Raw genomic sequence first — 23,264 nt, forward strand, 5'->3', positions numbered from 1 at the left:
AATAAAAACAACGAGAAACTATTATATAATTTAGTAATATAAGTTAAAGTGTATAGAAATAAACCAACGGTGTTCCAATAAGCGGTACTTTTTCTTGAGTGTGTAATTTAACAAGATAATTAAGAGCTAGTCAAAGAATCTAGTTTATCACAAGTTTTGTTTTTGTTTTGTTACGCCAAAGAAGTATAACTTCTAACGCGCGTACATAAGTACACACACCGATTTTTTTTATAAATAAAACCTAAAAAACACGCATTGCTATGCTGCCATAGGTACATATGACATAAGTATATATTATATTCGTATTTTTTGTGATTTAAAAAAAATATTATTTAAATTATTTAAAGATTTTTTGTCATCAAAAAATATCATTAGCGTGCCATAGGTTCGCCATCATTGGTCTATGGCTACAATATAGTGACACTATAATATTCAATCAGGAAGTTATAGGTAAATAAGTATACAGTGGCACCATGGAGACGGTAAAAGCACCATGCAGTTGTAGTGGTATTGTTTCCTAGCATTGAATCAAGTATTGCAGAAAACAATTCTAAGGCATTGAGTCCACTAAAGCGGGCTTGCGGGGCGCTCGCGCATATTCTATGTGAATCATCGAAAATACAACGTAATCAAATACGCCAGCGCACACTGGATTTGACGACGCATTGTGCCCGCCCGCCCCATGAGTCATTGTTGTGTGGCTTCTCAGCGGCACGAATTAACGAAAATACAACGTAGTCCATTCATTGAACACGGCAAACAAAATCACGCTCCTGTAAGCGTCGTCGATAGACGGGCGAGAAGGCATTATTTAATAACAGTGAACTCTTTGTTTAGTTATTGCATGTCCGATATTTCGCTGGTAGAATGATGTCATCGTGAATATTAATTACAAGCCCCGAGAAATGTAATACTATTTTTATTGCTTTGTTATGAGAAGCGCTGATAATAATAATTATTTTGTGCTCCTTGAGCACATTATTACATAGGTGAAGGGTAATGCGCGGGTGGGAGGGGACCTACTTCGTAGAGAGCGCACCGAGCGCCGCTTTGGTGGGCTTTATGCCTAATGCTCCCGCAAGTCGCCTATGGCAGTGGTCCCCAACCTTTTTATCGCCGCATACCGGTCAAAGTTTGATAATTTTACCGCGGCCCGCTGAGGGAGGGAAGTTGATTGTTTATTAGATTGTTTTGATTTAATAATTTTAATTTAATTGTATTTAAACATGCCTTCAAAATAAAAACAGTTACACCAAAAAATGAATATAAAGTGATTTAATATTTTAACTCACTAGAACGCTAAGTCAATGAGAACCCTGAGCTTATTTCTTTGGAACGAGACGGTTCCATCTGGCGGTAATCGAAAACAATAACACCCGAAGTGTGTTGCGTATGTCCAGTTTATTCCGTTGTTTTGTTTTGGTTGTTGTCATTGCAGAAAACACCGCTTCACACAGATAGGATGTCGGAAATGGCAATAGGGATTTAAGTGCTGTGGTGGCAATCTCAAGTTATTAAACATGAGAAAGTATCGGTGAACAAAGAGAAGAGCGATACACATGGAAAGTCGCACAAACCCGAGAAAAATACACCACAGTAAATAAAATGGAAATAATTTAATGTTCCTTGGGCGGCCCGGTACCATTCGATCCACGGACCGGGTGTTGGCGATCACTGGCATATGGTGCCTCTGTAGAATGATTTAGGTATACATGACAACACTTCACGAGAAGCCGTTTGAATAAGGAGTGGACAATAATATCATAACCGTGATAGTCTATTGTTGCCGTTGTCCTCATTATTGGGGTTCGTGTCCATTAGTTTATCCTACTCCATTCATGTCTGCCCTTCTAATAGTTATTTATTTATTTAAAAAAAGACACGTTGAGTACATAACAAATAATTAATTCAGGACGTTCACAACATTACATTTAGAATAAAAAGTACCAGTAATCAGTCAGAGAAAAAAAAACAAAGTAAAAAATAGTTAGATTTTTGATATTATATTGAGGCATTTTGTTTGGAAAGGTATATTTGATGTTAGTATGACGTACATTGTAGTAGTTGTAATTTTTGTACACCTATTATATTTTTTTATCGTGGGAGACCTTACAATCAACCAGTGCTTCGGGCCTCCGCGTCCCTAAACCCACCACTGAATACACCCCACAAATTTCATTATTTTTTGTTATAATATTATGTTTTATAAAGTTATGGAAAAAGCCTATAATATTTCCGTTAATGTTTTATTATATTTTATTTATACTGCAACACATATGATAATAGTTGAAAGCCACTCACAATGATATTTTTATCATTCTGTGGTTGTTTATTTTATCATTTTTATAATTATTATCTTCAATGTACCTAATCCATTTTTTAATTTTTTATTCAATGTCATTCAAAATGTATTACGTCTATAACTGAGTATTATTTTAATTATCTATACATAATAATACCTGGAATTATTTACTTACCTGTTTTAGTAAGCTCTAAGTAGGTATCGATGGTAACTATTCGTTTGTTATTTTATTCTGCTTTTTTTACGCTAAACATATTCCATACAGTGATCCGCAATCAGTATGCCACGGCACACCAATGCGTCGTAAGCCGATGCTAGGTGTGCCATGATGGAAAAAGAAAAAAATCCTAAATAATTTTACAGAAAATAATAACGCAAAACATATGTGTCAATAAATTACATTAGGCTGTCAGCCCGCGGCAAATCATACATTCGGTCCTACAAACTTATCTAAAGAACGGTCAAAATGGAACTACGAACTACCATATGGACGCCATTTTGAAAACGTCATTCGAATGTCAGATTCTGTCCAGTTGCGAGTCTTGATTGGGTAGTTTTCAACAGTGGCTCCCTCATCTATTCTTTAGATAAGTTTTTAGGTCTGTAGCAGGAACTTTCCCCCCTCTATACACCGCGCAACACACGCTACACCGTATTGCTCCTATAAGATAGAATGGCTACGGCAGAAAAGTGAACAGGTGTGCGGCGGGGTCGAACACAACAATTCTAAAGGATCTCGGCGCGATTTGACTCGCGCGCTTTTCACGTACATGTGACTTCATTGACCCATCCGCATGTATTCGCGGCGTATCACTGATAATTGCGTGTAAAAACTCGCACGCTTTCGAGATACTGGTGACCTCAGTGAGCCTTCCACATGCACTCGCGGCGTGTCATCTCTCGCGCGCAAAACGCGAGCGCTTGCTAGACTATCGAGTAGGCATGTGTTGCGCCTCGAGGGGCCGAGAATACGAATGGTTGTATTTTTTATTATATTTTACCGGAGTAGTCCATTTCAACAAAACAAAAAGCATTTGCTCCTTATGAAACCGATTCATTCGTTCTTGTATACCTACTGCCCTTTCGATAAAAATGCCATTTACAGATGCCACAAAATGCCAGATACAGCGCAGACGTCTAGCCTGCCTGCCCCAACGGGACGTCACTGCAGAAATATGCTGTGTGTTTGTTCGATGAGTGGTATGGGCTATACTTCAGTTGAGGCATGGTCTAAAAAGATCGTGGCTAGGCGATGCGTGGATTGTACAAATGACGCGTGCCGAACGAAATAAAATTTGTCATAAAAATCGAACATGCGTCCATTTAATGTTATGTTTATTGTTATATTACTAATAATAATAGTATATTCATTGACATGTTTTCTTTTTTAAGTATATACGTAAAATTTTTTAGTCATCTTTACACGATTTAAGAATATTTTCATCCGACGCCATGACAAAACAAATCGACGTGCGCACACTTCGATTTTCGGTTTCCGATTGGCGAGTCCAGGCGACTAGTGAGAAATTTCGTCGCACCTACTGTTGAAAATTATTTGCCGTTTCCAATTCATACTTAATATGTTTTCGGGTTTAGGCAACCCAAATCAAAATCTGTCTACAAAAACGTGGTCATTAAATAAATGTTTATAATGTTATTTTATTTTGTAAAATGAATCTCCTTGTCAGGCGTCCAACGACATCCACATCTGATTGTAGATACGAATGATCGTCGAAGGTCTTAAATTAGTTTAAAAAAAAAACGTTGTATCGACCTATTTACTCGTACAATAAAATAATGGTACCTATACGCTAAAATACGTCTAAATTAAACTCTTCTCATAATATAATATAATATCTTGTATTCAGCCACTATCAGATAGATAGGCCGGTCATATCTTTGTCTACCTTCAGTCGTACGACGGTAGATGTCGTGTATTGTCGATCTTCTGTCTGAAATTATTTAAAATTAATAGAGTGCAGTGCTCGGTGCTAGTGACATCTAATGGTGGAATTATTAAACATATAATTAAAAACATTTTCAAAAGAAACAATATCTTAGCAAGCTGTTGACAAAAATGAGTGTTCGTTGTCTTTAAGGAGGATGTCATCAAAAATTGTGATTTCATAGAGACATCTATTACACGATTTGCAAAGCATATACGAAAAATCATATTGGAATATCATTCCAATTCAAAGAACCTTCGAGTCATCTTAACTAGATGTCTTTAATTTTTATGAACGAAAAATGTAGTTTAATAATTTTAATATAAAGGTTATAAAACTTGGACTGCTCCGAAAGTTCGAATACATTATCATCAGGTTATGTGCCGTCACGTGCTTTCACTCCCGCTACGGGAAAAAGTGTAATGTCGTTTTTCTTAGTATTTAAAATGTTATCAGACTCATGCTACCATCCCGTAGTACATTTTGAACCTTTAAACGAACATTTTCAGTTCAAATCTGCCGAAATAGCCATAACAACAATGAGGTCACCTAACACGTAACGCGCTAAATCGCCAACTGCATGACTAAATGAACGTTTTTTTTGTTATATTCTACATGCTTGTACTCTTTCGACTAACGTAAAAATGCGTGCTCTTTGTTTTAATTTTTTCTCTATGGATTTTCTATTAATCTACGTCTGCTAGTAGGGTTCTGTTCAAAATATTATCTGTGGATGCAATATCGCGAGTAATTTAAACGTACCTACGCATACGTAGAAACTCTAAAAATTAATTTAAAGTACCTACCATGAATAATGAATGATTATTCAAAATACTAACAAATAAGAGATGGAACTTACCATGATTGAATTTATAGAGATAATGATCACTCAAAATATTATACAGAATGACGAAACCATATAATAAATTTGCCGTCATACCAGCACGTGAAAGCACGTGATATGATCATAATGTAATCGTAGCTTAAATTTCATCTGTATATTTAATTATACCAAATCTCTTTTTTTCACCATAACAATGATATTTCAAAAATAATATTTGGCATAATGTATTACATATAATAATTAATCAATTTATTTATAATCCAATTCTTATCGATATAATAATTAATTACTTCATACATAATTTGCCGACTGAAGATTGTAATTTATAAATTTATAATCTTCTTTTAATATGTCAGCTATTATTGTGATTCACTGCTATCATATGTAGGTGTTATAATTATATTGTGTCAGATATTTTTAAGTAATTTAGTTTATAATGACATAATACTGACAGCGATAAAAAACACATTATTACATGCAAATTAGTATTTTTTACAACTGTCCATCATTGTACGAATGGACAATCAAATAAAAATATACAAGTACCTACCTATCGAGTGTTCTTTGTAAGTACAATACATTTAATAATAGTTAAAATCAGAGCTGGAAATGGAACCGGAACCGAACTCTAGAACCCTGTAAATCCTTCGATTAATTTGGAACTAGAACTCTTGATTGCGAATCTTGAGAACCTCGAGCCGGAACCAGAAAGTATTATAGGTAACTATAGAACTTCTGAGATTTGAAATAAAATTAAAAATCGTTATTTACTTATAACAACTACACATTATGCTTTGCCAACCTTATAACGCAATTCGATAAGCATTCCGTGTAACAACTTTACTACTAGTTAAAATCGAGGTAGTTCAGTAAGATGCCCGTAGCTTAATAACTGTAAAAGCATACTGGCGCGAATCCAGCAGATACAGATTCAAGTCCCGTCACGTGTCGTATTTTTTCTACAAAATGATTTTTTCTAGTGTGTGTATGCATGAGATGTTTTCAAATTATGTATTTTCAGTATATATATATTGTTACATTCCCAAATCTTGTGTCTTATTCGTTGAATAAAAGAAATTGTTTATTGTACTTATATATTTTTCATAATTATCGAGTCGTAGATAATCGATAGAGATAATGACAGCATTATTATTAGATATTCGATACAAAATTAATGTTCTAATTAAATCTAATAAAATTGAAATATTATTGTCTGAAATACTCCACGAATAACGCATATTTTTTTATCTCAATGCTATACGGCCATCACTTTCCGCTATGACAGCTCACGGTGAAATGTTATAATGTACAATTTACATGTACCTAGCCCTATTTCATACCAAGAACGTCTGTACGCAATGTTTTAAACCCGCGGTGCAATACAAAAAATAACTTTCGAATATTAAATTGATAAAGTGTCCATGTCCACGCCTTGGTTTCGACTAGCAAGGCAGCTCTATCTAGGGATTGTAATACCGAATGAATATATCAATACAGGTATTTCGGTATTTCTTGTTGAATACCGGTATTCGTCAAAACTTGTTTTAGAAAAAAAAGTAGGGGAGAGCAGGTAGGATTCGTACACTTTTTACTCTAAACTGTATAAAAACAAAACTGTAAGATATTTTTAAATAATTTCAATGCTACTATATAGCCAATATATTTGGCTTTAATAATAGTGAAATGTAGTTTAGATACAAATCAGCATGGCGAAGCTACGGTAACTTTTCTGAAAAATGGAAAACGTACGAAACTACCCCACACGTGGGGTAGCTTCGTACATAGTGTGGGGCACATTCGTACATAATGGGGAACCTTCGTACAGTCAAAGAAAATGCTATTTATTCAATGTAATATAATCATGTATTGAGATCAAAGCTAACACAGAATCAGCCTTCATGTAATAATAATTAACAGTTATTGTTTTTAAAGTGCTTATAACTACTTAGTCATAAAAACATAACACTTTTATTTATTTTTTTGTTAATAAAGGAACGAATAAATCAACATTATAAAATTTACCATCAGAGTAATAGGTCTTAATCTTATGTATTTAATAGTTGTACTATCCAACATTATATATAGATAGGTCTTTTTCGAAGCTAAATATTATCCGGGCTGTTCTTGCTGTAAAAGCAGATTTTGATAGCGGGAAAACACATACCACATCTGATATGTAAACTGTTCCTTCATCTTTGGTAGTGGGAAAGACAAATTTCCAGGTATGAGGCTTCTTCCTCAAAAATGAAACTTTGTATTCAACGGGACTATATTTTTTAAGCACCTGCCCAAGATAATATAAAACGGTCTTTGTTTTCTTGAACTCTACTATCACAAAGCGTTCTTCTTTGATGTTCTCTGACGTAACTGGAGTTTTATTCTCAGTATCCGATCCCTCAGACGTCTCTTCGATGGGAGAACAAGAACTTTCTCTTAAACTCATATTAGCCTCATCCTCACAATCAGTTTAATCCTGACTATCAGTCTTTACAGTTTTATTTTGCCTCTTTGGTTTAGTTGTCCCTGAAGTTTTCTTCTATCTCTTTGTTTTGGTTCTTGTATCTGACAGTAAATATAATGCTCGCTTCATCTCCTTAGCCCTTTCTTTCCTCTCTTGCTCTTGCTTCTTCAACTTTTTTGCTTTTTCTATTTCTTCTAGTCTATTTTTTTCAGGGGTATCTGTATATATTCTCGATTTTCCTAGTAGTTTTCCTTTCTTCGACTTTTTTAACGCATTTCTGTCCACTCTGGGATAGGGCCGGATAATTTCTGGAGTTATTAATCCTACAGTTGATGAAGATGCAGGTGCAGTTTTAGGTGATAGCAAAGAGGGTGATAGCGCTGAGCTCCATGGAAGATCTTGTTGAGTAATCTCTGTTTCTGCAGGTAGAGTTTCTGGCACATTGGCATCTTGGCCCGCTGTAGAAGTTGATTGTCCACCTTACGTGGATTCTAACGGCTGCATCTTGCATCATTGCATCTTCATCAACGTCTCCTGTTCTTGTCCCCTTTTTCACATATATTCGCGGCATGGTTCTGTAACAATAATATTTTTGGTGAACAATCTTTCTACTGCCACGCAGTTAGGAATGGGGAGCATTCGTACAGTACGAATCTACCCCACTCATAACTGCACGAAGGTACCCCAAACCGAGAAATCAACAAATTAATTGAAAATAAAAATAACCGCTATAGTTAGGCTAAAATGACTATTTACATATTAAACGAAGTTATCACTTCATAAACTATACTAAGTCACTTATAACATTCGTGCAAAACTTATAACAGTTAAGCGTGTTCAAAAGTGAATACAAAAAAATACTTACGTAGAGGGAAAACACGTATCGGCGTGCTCCATCGAAGCTGTTGGCCGCACTGATGCCCTGCCCCGCGGTTACACTATGCGTATGAGCGGGAGTCACACACACAAACGTGAGCACGCCAATGAATTGGATAGTGAAGATATCGCCACTGTACGAATGCTCCCTGTGTACGAATCCTACCTGCTCTCCCCTACCTATCAATAAATATAACTATTAAAATCTATTTAAAATACTATTTTTTGCAATCTACCCACATTTCTTTAATATGTTTACTTAGATCATAATATTTTAAAACTGCTAATTTTTACAAATACTTGTCCAGGTATGTACAGGAAAATCACTCTCAAATTCAACGTTTGTTGGATGATATTTGTAAAGTTTGGGGGATTTTATTTTAATATTATGTAACTTTTGTTGGTTTCAGTCAATATATTATTTCTATTTTGGCCGCATAAAACTTATACACTATATTCAATGTACAATATAGTGGTAAATAATGATAAAATAACATTAAATTCATTTTCTAAAATGTAAACGAATGAAAATAAATATAAAAAAAATGTATGCTTTCTTAATACCGAAAATATCGGTATTTCTGATTTTTGAAACCGGTATTTCGGTATCAATAGATAATTGAATACCGGTTTTGAAATACAGGTATTGCAATCCCTAGCTCTACCTAGTTGTAATACAATTATTATCAATTGAAGTATTGTAGCCTTAGCTTGGTGTAAATGCCATCCGTAATTGCTTTTTTTTATTGGAGTCAAGGTTAGATAATATAGTATTATGATGTAAGCAAAGTAAATGGTTACTTATTAGTACATTATAATGCATTCGTGTTATTGTTAATAATATTTTTTAATGATATTCATGATTATAACAGTATTTATCTTAATCTGTGTTGTATGCTTTTTTGTCTTCAAAACTAGTTACAATGTTGAAGGTTGGACTGTTTTTTGGGCTAAATTACTCAACTAATAAATATAAAAATATAATGAAAACTGTTTTGCGTTGTTTTAATTTTAGTATGTACAGTGGCGAATTTAAGAACTTGTAATTCCGAGGCACTAACCAATTTTATAAAAGTAATTAAAATAAAAAAAAAACTATGCATTTCAACTACTAATGTACCTAGTTTACACCTATAACTAAAGATACTTACTATATTGAAGTTGACAGTACTGACCCCTAATTTATAATATTAGTGTTTTATTTTTTGTGTTCATTTATTGTGTTTTCAATACCTACGTTTCGAATACAAGCATGTGTTCTCAAATCAATAATATTTCTTCTTCTTTCTTTCTTAATCATCTTCACCCAGAACATTTCGGTGAGGCTTACACTGTACCCAATCACTGTCGTCCTCTAATACGTTCACCATTGACCTTTCCTTGAATGCTGTACTTTTTTCCTCTCATAATGTGGCCGACTTACTGTAGTTTTCTGTTTTTGTACACAAAACTTCTTGGTCCTTTCCCATTTCTTTGGAGATGCTTACCTGGCCAGTCCAAGAATTTTTAGGATGCATTTATACAGGCACATCTCAAAAGCTTAAACTCCCCGTGACATCTTGTGAATAATAAGTGAATAATTAGTGATACGACAAGTGTATAATATTTTAAGTGTAAATTTTGCCAACAGGTATTTATTTTAACTCTGTGTATGGGATGCTAATTGAATCACTCCTCTTTGCGTCACCCCTCAGAATTAAAATTATTATAATTAATAAATATGCTGTACAGTGTACACAGTTAAGTACAGTGTACAGTGTGTAATAAAAATTACTGTATAACTTAAAACAGATATGACATGAGACATGAGTAATCCTCTAAAAAATTACGTGGTCCGATGAAGAGAATTATTTGTACCTATACGTAAAACTCTTGTAAAGCAAAATAAGACTTGACGATATCCATTTTCGAAAGGATGTTTTGTTTTTGTTTGTTTGAAAAGAAAGGTCACTCATATTTTTATTATCACTTTTAGATGATTAGTGGGAAGAAGCTTGCACCCAATTTATAACTATGAAGTCAGCGCTCGAGATGGACAATTTTACGAACCGGAGCGTTTAAAAAATTTCCGAAATTATTAATATTTCTATGTAATTTTATGTAATTTTATTTTAGAAAAATAAGTGTGTTCGATTTTTTATGCGTATTTATATCAGGGAGTTTATTCTATACACAACGACGGCTATCGACCCTAGTTTATCATATTTATGTATTGATGTATTATAATTGTTATAATAAGTTAACCGTCTAAACTTAACTGTCTATCTTTCTCTAAAAGTTAACACAGCCAAGAGAGGGGGGCACTTTTTGACAATTGAGACGGTTAACTTATTGTAACAATTAACCACCTCATTACATAAATATGATAATCTACCATCGATAGCTGCCTTGCTTAATAACTTCGCAGACGGTCAAATATTTTTTTTCCAAAACGGAGCGATACTCTCGGGGATTTCATGAACCAGAGCACAGGCTCCGGTGCGTTCCGGTCCATTTCGAGCAATGAATTGAAGGCCAGTACTTAGTTACCAGACTTAGTTAGGTATATAAGTTTCTTGATAAAATTTTATAATTATAAGATGCATTGTAGTTCACAATCGAGATTTAATTCATATAAAAATATATGTAATTTGATATTTTTTATACAATGTTTTAAAAAAGGAAAAACATTTTTTTATTTTAGTTTCAAATAAATGTAGATACTATGAAATATACTTACTTATCTATAGTTTTATTACTTATGGTATCTTAAAATAGAATTATTAATAGTAATACTTTTTTAATTGTACATTTTTTTTCAGAATAGTACCTATATAATGGTTAAAATAATAATATAACTTAGATACATAATAAAATATGAAATTTTGCAGTGTATTCTCTCTTCGTAGGGAGTACAGAATTAATGGCAATAATGAAATGATTTAATTTAATTAAGTATTTCGAAAAGTAGATTGACGACACATATTTTTTTACGTTTATATGCGGAAACCATCAATGACGATATATTGGTGAAGTTTTTATATCGATAATGCTATTAACAAAAGTAAATGTTTTACAGAACATGTAAATTTTCTAACTGCATTAGCACCTATTTACAGAATTAAAGTATGGCTACACAGAAAATATGCGAAAAGCAAGGCCTAAACAAAAACTAACCACTAATGAGAAAGCATTCGCCATACGTATGATCTCCGCAATACGCGTTAGAGTAAGATAGAAGACATATTAATAAACGACCTACTGTAAAACAAGATTTTCTTGATCACGTATGAAAACTGTGAACTAACCATCCCTTCCGGTGCAGCGATATAGTTTTTAAATGAGAAACGCCCCCAAAAATGGTGTACGGATCTATTAATTTACGTAATTTGATGCTTTTATAATAAAATATGTCTATAACGATCAGGAGTGATGTTAGAATTATTATTAGTAAAGTTTTGGTTTATTGCGAATACAATAAGTCGCATCCAAAAGGACAGCAGATACAACATTTAAACACGCCTTTAGCACGCGTTGCCGCCATGTAAGGTACCCCAAAATGCAATGCACTACTATATGACATCTTCTTGGCTACGTGTTAAAACTGTGAACTAACATGTTCCTCCCATTTTTAACCGCACTTCCATTATAAACTGACAAGCTCGACAACAGCGCCTTCCATCACGTAGCCAAGAAGATGTTGTCGTACAGTACATGCGACTACAGCGACTGTTGTTGTCAGTCATTGGTTTAGCTAATCTTGAAGTTGCTAAATATTGGTTTGACTGGTGTGCTTATGGCAAAACTGGGAGCATGTCGTGTTCCTTAAATATATTTATTTTGTGCGAAAGTAATGTAACTGGCCAATATTTTTAGTTATTTTAGTAAAAAAGATGGTTAACTATGTCGTGTTTACATGTGGTTGCCGTATATCCCCCAGAAATGAAAAATATGCAAATTATCTATTATTAATATACCTATCGACCGGTCTACTCAACGGATTGGCCCCCCTCTTTTCGGCATTCTACGACACGCTAGGTCTGCGTCAGCAACAAATTGGTGCAACCATCTGAGGTATCCGATATTTCATATAATATTTTAATACGGCACGTCTAAAAGCCAAGACAGCGCGAACGACAGAAATGGACACTAACGATCCTAATAATTAAAACGCGCATTCGATAACCACTCGTGGGTCCTACCTGTCGCACGAACCCGTAGTTATAACTACAGGTTATGTGTTCATCGCTAGACTCAAACTGTGGAGTTTATGGGTATGGAAAATGTACCCGTAAAAGTGCGATAAGTTAAATAAGGCTCTCCATATTTTTTTCTGTGTGCAATGGGTGTGAGAACATTTTCATTATTTTACTATGTATAGCTACTAGCTACCATTACTTTGCTTCAGTACTGTATATTCTAACTGAGTTTTTCATCATACTTATATAATATTCAATCTGATACAATCACGAACTATACCTCTCATACGAACTTCATACCTAAGGGCGGATTGCTTATTTTCAAAATCAATATCAGATATCTCAATCTTCTCCTTCTGTATCATCTCATCGAAATCAGGCACATCTTCCGGTTCTCCGACGAGGATCGGCACCAGCATCAGCGACATCAGCAAGCCAAATGGCATTAAAAGCTTCACATGGTCCCTGTAAATGGCCTCGGGATAGACGTCCTCCGCGTTAATGTCCATCATTTCCAATCGCGCCTTCAGCGTGACGTAATAAAAATCAATCAGTTCTTCGTAATGATCGCGACGAACGTCTTCGTCTGTCCCGGTGAAAATTAAATAGGCGATGTCCGTGATTGGTGACGCGTGACGAAGGATCTGCCAATCGACGAACATTACATCGACTGGTTCCGTGCCCTGAAATCAACAAAAATGGAAAATAAATCAACAATTAACTATACAGTTGAAGGTAGGGATTGCAATACCGAATAAAAATGTCAATACCGGTTTTTCGGTATTTCTTATTGAATACCGGTATTTCGTAAATATTAAGTAGGTGGTTATCAATAAAAATATAGCTATTAAAATCTTTTAAAATATTATTTTATAGCAAAAACCTACATACCTACATTTATTATGTTGACATTTAAAAATATGTATTGATCATAATTGTAGAACTAGTGATTTTTTACAAATAATTTGAATATATTGATAATTTTAACAAAAGCCCTCAAAAGTTCATAAAGTGCAAATAAGTTTGGCTGCAGAAAAAGCTTCTTAAATTCAACGCTTGTACGGTCATCAATAATTATAGAATAATTATTGAACATTTTTTTGTCACTGATGTTTTCTTTTTCGAAATAATATTATGATAAGTCATCTCGACAATTACTTATATAAAAATATTTGATAAAATTTATTTTATTATTTTTTCACCTCTCTTGGATTTACTCAATATATCTGCATTTTAGCAGTACATAACTTATAATTTATTTTCAAAAACATAAACGACTGTGCTTTCTTAATACAGAAAATTCCGGTATTTTGGATTTTTAAGACCGGCGTTTAGCTATTGATAAATACCTACTGGAATACCGGTTATTTATCGGTTTTTTTATCGGTTAGCATTATAAAGTTCAAATTACATTGATAGACTCTCAGGTCAAGCGTCTGTCACGATCGCCCATATAACGTACGAAAATATATGAATTAATCTTGAGTTACCAAGAGTGGCAGTTTGGAGCTGCATGGAATACCGTCGCACATTTGATTATAAACAATTTATTACAAGTTATGTTCTATTAATAAATGTATTATTCTATAATTATATAATAATATGTAATTAGTATGTGGTACGATGTTATGAATAATTATTATCAATAAATATTATCATCCATCTTATATTGATTAATTATATAGAAGTTTTTATAATGTTTGAAATGGTCTATTATGTGAGTTTATTAAGTAATCGTAAAAAGGATGATCTTAAAATAAAGACTGTTTATTTATTAAGAAGGTTTCCAGATGGTAAAGTTTGAAATAAGAAATAAGGAACATTCTATATTATAGCAATATTTTTTTTATTATTAATAAATTCCCTCGAACAACCATCGATAGAATACCGATACTAGTTATCAATACTCTGTCTTTCGATATGATGGCCCTATTTGTAAAAATATTACAATGGTGACTAACACGTGATAACTGAAAACATATTAATATACTAAGGGCCGTATGTATGAGATTCCCAAATTCTTTATAAGTTATTTAACCGATTTTCCATCGAATAGCGTATAACACTTTTTGTGACGTAAGCGATCTGACATCACGCGCCATTAAAAATGGCTGCCTCAGCTGTCACTTTCAAATGTCATTTTAATTTTGCATTCATTGCAACAAACGTTTGGTTGAGGCCCATGTTCGTTTTGTAGATTCTGTAAAACATTTGCGAACTTTAAAAACAGTTCCTAGTCGTGTTGTTTACAAAATACGTATAATTTTGATCCCTAGTCTATAATCTAGATAGTAGGTAACTGATAAAATGCCTCGTACTTATTTCGCTTGCAATATTTCTCACGGAGACATAAGATGGACTTACGTAAGATTACGATAAAATATCTCCGCTAAACCACCGCAAAAATATGTACCTACTGCTGTATCTGGCATTAAAATATACAATTGGAAGCATTCTGCGTTCTTCAAAATATTATGGTACCTGCCTACCTAGTTAATTATTGTAAGATAACTGTAATAACCAAGGCACAACTCTCAAATACACTGGAAACATCAATAGTGCCATACGTTGATTGGTATAAATGATAATATTATACAGAGATCATTACATATTATTGTCTAAATCATTTGCATTTTCTGTCATTTATTCTTATTCTGTTTTGACATCTCATAACAATTGAAGTGAAGTTAGTCATAATAATATTCAGTATTGCTACATTCAGTGTTTCGTACAGTAGAATAATTATAAAATACATGTGATAAAATAGCTGATAAATTATTTAAAGTTCATAATAATTATTCATGTATAATTATTCAATTTATATGGTACCGTTCGCACACTTTCAGACACATTTACAATTTCAATTTTTTTAATTATTTATCGGGGAATGAAATTTTATAATACGAACACCATGACACATGAGATGTCACATTCGTGACGTCACTTAACAGCTAATTACGTTTGTACTCATGCATACAAACGTGCAGTATATAGCCTATAAGGTTTTTGGGAATCTCATGCATACGACCCTAATAGAGCTACTTTAGTGTACCACCAGATTTTTTTTAAATAAAAAAAATTAAATGAGTAGGCATTGAGTATTTAATTTACATTTTTACATTTACAATTACATTTCAATCAATTAAACAGTAATTTCCATTCAATTTATTGCAACCGTGATAATTAACAAGACCATTAGATCTACCTACCTATTACACAACATATCTGGTTATCCTTGGTCAACATAGATAATCCCAACTATATATTGGTACATACGTAATTCAAGTACATTTAACAAAATACACGTACCAATACCTAAATAAATCATCTATTTATAAATATTGTTATGTATTATAATATATAGTGTGCATGTAAAACGTAGACTCTTAATGTAAGAGAAATCCAAAAAATACGAGTAGCGCAACGCGATATGGCAAGGTGCATGTTGGGCACAATACCTACGTAAAGATTACAAAAGAAACCAATGGATATGGAAGCAGACAAGAGTACGCGATGTGATAGAGGTCGGTAAGCATATGAAATGGTAATAGGTTAGACATGTGGCTCGTTGAATAGACTAAACGCCTGACAAATGATGTGGTACCCAAGGGATACAAGGACGCCCTAAAACCCGCTGGATAGACGAACTCTTGAAGCAAGAAGAGTGGATAGAGCTAGAGGAGGCCTTCATCCAAAAGTAGATCGACCCCGGCTTATGATGATGATATAACATGCTCCGGATTTGGTCAAAATATTTATGTGGTTTTCTCAAAGCCTGGGTGTTTATGTGACCATTTAGAAAAATAGCTTCTACTAATAAAATGATGTTTCACCACACTACAGTCATTGGGCCACATGGCTTATTGTATCTAGTGTTAAAAAGAATATAATATCTCTACAATCATTCAACACTTGTAGGAATCAACGTTTTTGTATTGCATAGACACCTTAAATGAGAACAATAATTATGCATTACATTTTTTTTATGTTTATTAATGTTTTTTGGAGTTTAAATGAGAACACGTCATTCAAATTATACACGTTGCTATGAAAATAAAAATAATATTTTATACTCTTATTAATCATGTTGCATAAGCAGATTCCTCTTTCATATATATACGTGGGGTGATGTGAAAACTGCTGCTGAAGCCTAGTATAGACCGACATACATCCATATTATGCCCATAAATAAATAAAAATTGTTTAAAAACTGTGTGAAATATTTGTATAAAAACATTTTATACGGATACCCTTTTTTATTCCGCTTAGCAGATGGATAATATGTGGAAATGCATTGACAAACAATAGATTCTAATTAATTATAATTGCGGATTTTTTATTATTTCATCGAAAGCACCGACGCGTGATCTCGTGGAATATCGTTTTGAGTAAAGCTCACTAATGTATACTATGTAAACTTTCCAAACTACATTTAATTTGATAGAAATATTTATTACCCACCGGTGGTGATAGGCGTTGAGTTTCGAAGAAATGTTTGTGGGCATGCATTATTTTGTGTAACAGGCAGATGTATATTAACTAATCTTTTGATTATAATTTATAATAATGTCACTTATACTTATTTACTCGTCAGCACGACAATTAAGTTATTATGTCAATATTGTACTATAATGTTTGTTTACACTGTTTGAAAAATGTGGGATCTAAAATAATTGTCAATGTCAAAATTTTATTTGTAGGTATTTAAAATATCGTAAGTTTCTGCTAAAAGTTGGTTACTATCGAAATCATGTTATGGAGTAATTATTGCAATTTCAAGTTTGACATGCTATATAAAATTTGGCATAATGCTAATTTCTTTGTGCTTTGATTTTTGATGACATTGATTTTTTTTCTAGCATACATATTTATAAATAATATAGATAAATAATCCCGTGTTATCTTTAAGGGGGGACATGCTCGTCGAAGGTCAAAGTTGAGTTTTTATTGTATTTTCAAACCATGATCCTGGACACTCCTTAAACGTTGTAGATAATCTATTTATATAATTTTGAAGCCTTATTATCCTTTATAGTTATTTCAAATATTTGATGACTGCATAAAGTATTTTTGTTACATAAAATAGTATTCTTTTAAACCTCTCGCTCTAATGTTTTAGAATATAGTCATATTTCGGTACATAACTGTGCAGTGGTGTTAAGATTTTTTACGTTTATTAATTTTTAAACGCATTTATGAAACCATTAGTATAATTTATTACGAGATAATTTTTGTAAAATATTCACGATAAAAAATTATATTGATAATCTCTGTGATCCCAAATTTGACAAGAATTAGGCATTTTATTATTCAAAAAATCGGCAAGATTAACACATTTGAAGATGATTCTAAAGATACTTATTATAAGCTATTTCTTTGACCATTCAATTGTGATAAACATCTTATTAATAATGATTGCTTTATAATAATTATTGACCTAAGAATAAGGTAGTGTTTTTTTGAAATACGCCATTTCTTTTGTCATTCCCTAGTGGTTAAGTTACAACATACGGCCGTAGCCATAAATTGACAAACTATAATTAAAGTAAGGAGTAAAATTATGTTAACGCTCGTGTATGTACCGAAATATGACTATATTCTAAAACATTAGAGCGAGAGGTTTAAAAGAATACTATTTTATGTAACAAAAATACTTTATGCAGTCATCAAATGTTTAAAATAACTATAAAGCATAATAAGAATAAGGCTTCAAAATTATATAAATAGATTATCTACAACGTTTAAGGAGTGTCCAGGATCATGGTTTGAAAATACAATAAAAACTCAATTTTGACCTACGACGAGCACGTGAGCCGTTAAATACCTAAATTATCGACATACTAACGTTTGGCAGCGACCTCGCGTATTTCGTTTTAGCACAGATCATACTATTATTTTTGTTTTATCAGTGCGCATTTTGTTATGACAGGAAGTAACCATTTTGCCGCGATTCTATAAAAAGTGTGTCATTTGTTTGGATACCTACGGACTAACTATTTCATATTGTTATGAAATAATTTTATATTATTAAACGTATGTATCAAAAAGTTCTATGTTTAGACGTAAAAAATATCTAAATTCTTATTGAGAACTTGACATATTACACAGAGGCGGTTTTCCTTGAAGCAGAATTAATTACGCAATCGATTCGTCAGAAGATATAAAAGACGTATTTTTTATTTAATATAATTAAACACAGTTTTTCTATCTGACGCGGACGAAACCGGTCCAGATTTATTTATTAAAAGTGTAATAAGTACTAAAAAGGTTTGTTTTATTAAATTGAATCGATAAAAAATGCATTTCCAACATGAATTGACAGTTGACACAATAAAAGAAATATGAAAAGGGGCCTCAAAACAATTCAAAACTGGCATACAATTATAATACATTAAATTACTTCTAGAGTTTTAGAAATGTCAAGCATCATTTTGACATCGATACTTCACTATTCACACTGTGCCTACTATATTATTTAAATAATTCAGTGGTTAACTTTCAAAACTGGACATGTCCCATATATGCTGAAAATGAGATATTATCGGAATATCATTCTATAACCTTATACACACTTTGTTGACTTTCAAAAATAGACACAAAACACCAATTCCATATTGAAGAGGTTTCAAAAAGTAGGTTGATATTCAAATAGGGACACGTCCAACGTTGTTGATATTAATTATTTCATAATTTTCGTCATTATTTCATTACAACTTATTTCCACTGCATATCGTCGCCCCAAAATCAAAAGGACACATGTGCAATTTTGACGGTTTTGAGTTATGAATGCAGTTTTCTTCGTAATTTTTCTCTCTCTACATTATGGGCAAAACGGCATTTGTGAAGCAAACCCCATGAATTCACAATTGAGCAAAGAAAATAAAGGTTACTTGTGTATCTGTAAACTGATGTATATGAAAAAGGTAACATGTACACGATTTTAGGAACTATGTGCAATGTTTACAAAAATAATATAGGAAAAAGGTAATAAGTGTAATTAATTAAAAGTGAGTAAGGGTCTTTGTACAAAAAAAATAATTTCGTTGCAGAAAAAGGCCACTTGTGAAATTTGTGAAAAATTTAAAAACATGTTGGCAGCGGACAAAGAGGCACAAAAAAATTTTTGAAGATCACAATAAGCGTAAAGTGGACGCTTGCAAATCAAAATATGAAGATAAAGCTATTCATAAATGCATATAGGAAAAGGGTAACGTGTGACTTAAAACCTCTTAAAAATCAAAAATCGACAAATTATAAAAAAAATAAAAATTGCATTTCAATTTTGAGTAATTAGGTCACAGGTGTTCCAAATTTCATTTAAAAATATTGAGTAATAACCTCTCCACGATTTTTTTCACTCCAAAACACTTAAAATGCGTTTTTCTCAAAACTCAATTTATGCACAAGTGCCCTTTTGCTTTTCGGGCGGCGACGATATATTCTATCTAAAAATTGTTATTAACGTTAATAATGTCCATATTATGTATATGAAATATTTTTTTATCTTTATAATTGTGGACAAATCTAGTTACAGAAAAGTTCAATTATCTCTGAGGAGTGAATAGTGGACATGATGTCCAGTTTTGAAAAATAACCACTGAATTGTAACTTGTTTTGTTTTGCTTTAAAATGACGTGTTTTGCACATTATAAACCAATAATTCGTAATGTACCTACATAATGTGTAGAAACAAAATTAATTGAATTAACAGATTCCGTCTATCAAAGCCATGACCTAGATCTAAACAAACATTGAAAAAAACAGCGTGTGAATTCACAAAATTCAAGATTCGAACAATTAGTCAAACTCCACTGCGTACACTAAAAATGTCCCCTTAAATATGTAAGTATAATAATTAAACTATTAGTTTAATAATCTACATCAAAACAATTAATATAATAAACAACACTTGATGTAGGCACTATATTTACAGAACTCAGGATTCAGATCAGTAACACACGGATTTAATTGATAAAAGTTTTCTCACTACTCCAGTGCGGGCGCTAACATGGGCGCCATTAAATTGGATAATTATTAAAACGGCAAGTACCTACTCGCACGTTTAAAGAACGTATTGTTATTTAAAATTTCATTTAAGTTGGCATCATAATAAGACAATAGGTACTATCTTTCCACCATGTCCGGAACATAGATCGAATAAAAACAAACTTTTAGTATGCCATTTGCACTGACTGCCAGAGTAGTATAAAAAATTGTCTGTTAACAAAAAATAGAACCCTGGCGTGTCACGTCGTTTTCAGCGTTTACAACTTTCGGAATTAGCTTATAATATTTCATGGCAAATTACTTTTAGCATTTCTGAATATAAACATTACATCTATTTATTGAACTTAATCTAAGCTTTCCAGCAAGTATATAAAATTTTTAATATTTATGTACTTACATCGTATTTAAAAAGCATGTTGTTATTCCAGCAATCCCCATGGCACATCACGTTGTATGGGCCGGCAATATCCGTACCTAGATACCTCATCATTTTGTCATATAAATTAACTCCAAAAGCGTTCAATCTATCCTTGCAAGTGGTGTCATCTAAAACTCCGATCGCCCTATCTCTCATAATATCAAAATAATATTCATGCTCCTTGTTCATTGTCATGGGGTTTCCTAAATCTTTTGTGAACTCTGCAAAAGACTCCGGGTTTTCGTGTTTCATTGCAAACGATATTGCGTGTAAATTAGCTAGAGTATTCAGAGCAAGTTTTAAGTGTTTTGCGTCAAGGGATTGTTTTCTGTTTGACATTTTAAATCCTTGCGCTTTCAGGTCATCAAATACTAAGTATTCTTTATAAGTTTCCGCGGTTGCATCGTAGCATTTTACAAATTTAAATCTGTCCTTTTCCGGTATATTAAATTTACTTTGGAATTTAATCAGTTTTGGCAGAACTACAGTATACGCCGTAACTTCCCGAGTATACATAACACCGACGGGGAATTTGTCTCTCAAGTGCACAGATTCTAATGGCAGCTTTAACATTAAATGAAGTTCTGCTTTTTCATCGTTTTCTTTCGTGCCTGTCACTTTGATCCTTCTCAGGATACCCAAAAAGTTTTCACCTTTCCCCGATGCAACCGTCACGTCTATTTTATAATCCTTGAATTTTTCTTTTTTTATAACATCATTAATGACGTTTTGTGCGTATTCACTAGTTAGTTCAGCGGCGTCCCCACACTCCCACATTTTAAAAATATAATAAAACTTCTGAAGTAAAAAATAACTCTTCCGTAAAAGGTTGCACTGAGTTTGACAGATCCTACAATACTGTCCGATCTCCTCGTAACACACTACGCGGAACTGGCGAAATATAGGTAACCAGGTAAGCTGCATGTCGGGCCCGCATTGATATTAGGTTCTTATTTATTTTTCGACCATCATTGTTTTTATAACATTATGTATTTAAAAAAATGCGATGACAAGTCTTATCACATATGAAAGGATCAGGGAGTTTCAATTGTCACGAAAATGATGCTTGTGTTCTCCTTGTTTTTGTACTGTGTCGCGGACATTATAACCTGAAGATACTGGTGGTTTTGGGTATCCTAGAGAGAAGGCAAACTAGAGGAAGAGTTGGAGCGACAAGTAAAGGAGATCACTGCCTTGAGAAAAGAAGAGGATTGAGAGGGTTGGAAAGTCTAATTTTAAGGTAGTCAGCCATGAGGAAACGACCAAAAAGAGATGTATTAAAAGTTTCACTGCTCGATCCCTTAGTTCCCTCTATTATTTTCAGTCCCTAGTTATTTCTTCTTCTTATCGTGCCATCCCCTACCGGTGGTCGGTCAAAGAACGTTCTTTGCCCTATCATCTGCTACCCTGAACAGTTTGGTAGACATCGTCCTCTGTTATATTTACAATTGACCTTTCCTTGGATGAAAAATTGGAGAATACTGTACTGTTGTCCTCCCATAATATGGCTGAGGTACCTATTTTAGTTTCCTGATGTTGATACTACCTACGTGGAACTTCTCTATCATTTCACATTCGTTTATTAACATCTATATTTGTCACCCGGTCAGTCAATAATTGTGAGGGTGCATTTATACAGCTACTTTACGAAAACCTCAACACTTCTTGACATATTCTGGTTTATACTTAGATAATATAGAAAAGGATTGACTAGAATATAACAAAAAACCATAGGCAATCTAGTTTCCATAAAATCTGCCAAACTTGATGACTTCATTGATCTTGCAGGTTTTATAGCGAGTTTGATGATTTTGCAATACTGGGCACAGCGCGGAAAGATCACAAAAGAAATCAATGGATGAGGCGGCAGACAATAGTATGTGGTATAATACAGGTCATCAAGTCGATAGATAAATAAAAAACAACCGCTAAGCAAAAAATTCAGTCATAAAGTGGTATCCAAGAGGGACTAAACGGACATAGTGGCGTCCTAAAACTTGTTGGATCAACGGATATTTATATAGCAGTGAAAATCTAGTGGCCTACGTAACTGTTTTCGATTTAACAATACAGAGACTCAAAGTTTCAATTGAACATTTGATAACTAAACAAAAATTGACATGAATTTGTAATCTATGTTTCGTTTTATTCATCTACAAAGAAAGTACTTTCGAAATGCTACGATTTTTTAAATTTATAAATATACTTACATTGCTAAACATACATAAAGAC

The 23,264-nt window shown here is 33.1% G+C and overlaps 1 protein-coding gene across 1 annotated transcript; it reads right to left on the bottom strand.

Annotated features, from left to right (window-relative positions):
• Nucleotides 1-11,344: 11,344 nt before the first annotated feature.
• Nucleotides 11,345-21,871, bottom strand: LOC147072920 (uncharacterized). The gene is made up of 2 exons (XM_085946218.1): nt 21,012-21,871; nt 11,345-13,290 (listed from the first exon to the last, which is right to left on the bottom strand). The coding sequence occupies exons 1-2, from the start codon at nt 21,807-21,809 to the stop codon at nt 12,850-12,852; spliced, it is 1,239 nt and encodes a 412-aa protein (XP_085802344.1). The 5' UTR covers nt 21,810-21,871; the 3' UTR covers nt 11,345-12,849.
• Nucleotides 21,872-23,264: the final 1,393 nt, after the last annotated feature.

The sequence above is a fragment of the Rhyacophila brunnea genome, unplaced genomic scaffold (assembly GCF_057557595.1).
Source record: "Rhyacophila brunnea isolate RB1 unplaced genomic scaffold, BYU_Rbru_1.0 scaffold_19, whole genome shotgun sequence".
NCBI lineage: Eukaryota > Metazoa > Arthropoda > Insecta > Trichoptera > Rhyacophilidae > Rhyacophila > Rhyacophila brunnea.